Source organism: Penaeus monodon, chromosome 1, assembly GCF_015228065.2.
Source record: "Penaeus monodon isolate SGIC_2016 chromosome 1, NSTDA_Pmon_1, whole genome shotgun sequence".
In the NCBI taxonomy this organism is placed as follows: Eukaryota; Metazoa; Arthropoda; class Malacostraca; order Decapoda; family Penaeidae; genus Penaeus; species Penaeus monodon.
This window is the reverse complement of record NC_051386.1, coordinates 1,791,846-1,794,908: the sequence shown is the minus strand read 5'-3', so window position 1 is coordinate 1,794,908 and position 3,063 is coordinate 1,791,846. Positions and strand designations below refer to the sequence as shown.

General features: G+C 43.4%; 1 protein-coding gene across 1 annotated transcript in view; it reads right to left on the bottom strand.

Annotated features, from left to right (window-relative positions):
* Positions 1-1,997: 1,997 nt before the first annotated feature.
* Positions 1,998-3,063, bottom strand: part of LOC119574564 (DBH-like monooxygenase protein 1) — a gene marked incomplete at its 3' end in the record, with an annotated part of 12,895 nt that continues 11,829 nt past the window's right edge. Inside the window, 2 exon segments of the mRNA XM_037921881.1 lie at positions 1,998-2,103; positions 2,770-2,773. Coding sequence (XP_037777809.1) covers positions 1,998-2,103; positions 2,770-2,773 — 110 coding nt within the window.

Sequence of the window (3,063 nt, the reverse complement as noted above, 5' to 3'; positions counted from 1 at the left end):
GGAGGAGGAGGAAGAGGAGAGGGGAGGAGGGAGAAGGGAAGGAGAGGAGGGAGGCGAGAGGAAGAGGAGGAGCGAGGAGGGAGGAGAGGAGGAGAAAAGGAGAGGAAGAAGAGGAGGAGGAGAAGAGGAAGAAGAGGAAGGAGGAGAGAGAGGAGGGAGAGAGGAGGGAGGAGAGGAGGAGGGAGAGGAGGAGGAGGAGGAGGAGGAGGAGGAGGAGGAGGAGGAGGAGAAGAAGAAGTAAGAAGAGGAGGAGGAGGAGGAGGAGGAGGAGGGGGGGGATAAGGAGGAACCCTAGGGCTTAGCTTAACACCCAATAGACTGTTCACATTATTAAACTCCAGCCATTTATCCCCCCCCCCCCACCGTCTGCTCTTTTGGAATCTTTATAAATCTTGCTCTTTTCCGAACCTCTTGCGGCCCCTAGCCCTTGCTGGCCATTCGCTCATTTCCTCAGGATCCTTTGGCCCGTCATCGCACGCTTGGACCACTTTGAGAACCCGTCCCACAAATGAAGCCGCCTTTTTCAACAACCAGTTTGTAATAATACCCAGCCTTCGAATGTGCCCCTTACTCTAGGTTGTCTGTCCCCAGTTTGCTGGCCAGACGAAGAAATAAAACCATCGCTTACGCGCTCGATTTCAGCAAACAAACATGGCACGAGGTCGACAAACTCGGCTTTCAAATCTTGTGTGTAAACAAAGCTGAAGTCAGGGGCACTCCCAAATGAAATAGAGGTAATAAGCACACTTTAATATGAAAATATGAAGTGCAATAACTATCAAAAATTGTGTTGATTGAAATGTCTTGACAGACTCTCATCTGCCATGCCACACTCGCCAAACTCCAATAAAGCTGTTGCAAGAAGAGGATTGTGCCAAATGAAAGGCTGGGGAAGTGGGGAAGGAAGGTTGGACATTGCTGCCAACCTGGCCTTGAAATGACGCTCAACCTATATCCATACCTATATATATACTGTACATCTATATTTACACCTTACGTCTAAATTCTCCACATTATCCCTACATCCTACACCTTCATCCTCTATCTGCATCTACATCCTGCTTCTACACGCCGCACATTCCTACTTCAGCATCTGCATCTGCAATCCACATTTGCATCTCACTTCCAAGGGTCAAGTTCAGCAAGCCCAACCCCCGCGAACGGTGATGGCGTCATCTTGCTTCCAGCCTGTCTCGTTCCACTGGCGCCGGAACTCTCTCGCGGATCCGGACTGTAATAATGAATCTTACAGGTCGACAGGTTTAATTAATAATAAGCAAAACCATTTCTAATGTTTACTTTATTTAGTCCATTTCTAACGTAGTTTAAGTGAAATTTAAATATTTTCTGCGCACGCGCACACACACACACACACACACACACACACACACACACACACACACACACACACACACACACACACACACACACACACACACACACATAAATATATACTATATTATATTACAGTGAATATTATGACATTATTCAGCACTGCAACATAATTCATTGCCAGTTATAATCTTATTATTACATAAATCATGATATAGTACTATTACATTTATATATATTACAATATCTATATTAAAATATATATGAATATAACAAATATCAACCTTATGAAAACTGGTCAGTACCTGAGGCTGAGCACCTGCCGCACATATACATTCTCCCTCCTAATCCTATATCTAAGCCATTCATATCTTCAAATTACACCTCCGTTCCTTTATCTTCATATTGATTTTACATCTAAACCTGCATCAGCAGTTCGGATCTTCATGTTACATCTACGCCTTGCACTTGCATGCTACATCATTTTGCATCTGCATCCAACATCCATTTTCCACATCTTCATCTACCTATATCTATATCCCATATCCTCACCCTACCCCTACGTCTAGATTCCATATCTACATCCTATATATCCGTGCTTCATCTACCTGCCACATCTTCCTGCTACATAAACACCGTGCTATCACCCGAAGGCCGCAACTCACCTGTCTCCAGGTTGGGGTTGTCGTAATGCATTTCCATGAGGTAATAAGTCGATCCGCCGTGCTCCTCCCCCATCGGGAAACCCCACGTGGTCTGGCAGCATTTCTCCTGTCAAGGGGGGGGGGTCATTATTATAATGCGCATTAATATTGTGATGTTGTTGTTTCGTTGTGGTTCTTATTACTATCGTCTTTAATACCATGAGCATTACAATAATCACTGTCATCATAATTGTAACAATTGCAACTTATTATTACCATTATTAAGTTTTATCACAGGCTTGACTTTGTTCTTCTAAATGCCTCTCTCCTGTTCTTTACGTCTGTCCACCTTACTCTTTCTATACGTTTCTCCCCTGCCTCTCCTCTATCTGTCGTAATTCTGTCGCTTCCTCCTCTCTTCTCTCTCTCTCTCTCTCTCTCTCTCTCTCTCTCTCTCTCTCTCTCTCTCTCTCTCTCTCTCTCTCTCTCTCTCTCTCTCTCTCTCTTCCTCACCCCTCTCTCTCTCACTTACTCTCTCGCAAACAGCAACGATCATTCTGGCTCACACAAAAGGTGCGAAATGCGTGTGTGGAGACTACATACCCTTTCTCTGATTCCTCGTATTAGCAAACTACTTGAAATGTCTCCAGCCTTATGAAAACTTTACTTACAATTGCCTTCTACCGGAAGCCAATATATTTATGATAAAAGCAGATATTATATGATTATGTTGTGACCTGCACAGCACTTAACTGTTTTAAGTTATATTTTGCAAAGTTAACGGAACACTGACCAAACTGAGAAATATCAATGAAGACGTACTTCAAGACTTGGTAGTTGGACCGACACTTTTTACCATAGACAATAATGATATTGATCGAGCAACGTCAACTTCTTGCTCTTCTTCATGAAAGTGACTCGAACAAAGTCAGAACTGAACGAATTAGAAATTATGGTTAACAGAGGACTTCTGCATATCAAAGCTGCTGGTTCAGGCAATCAAACTTGCTACACATTATCCGAAAACACATTGGCCATCGCCCAGTGATTAAATTTGTTAATAAACTTCAGTGACAAAACTCTTTGG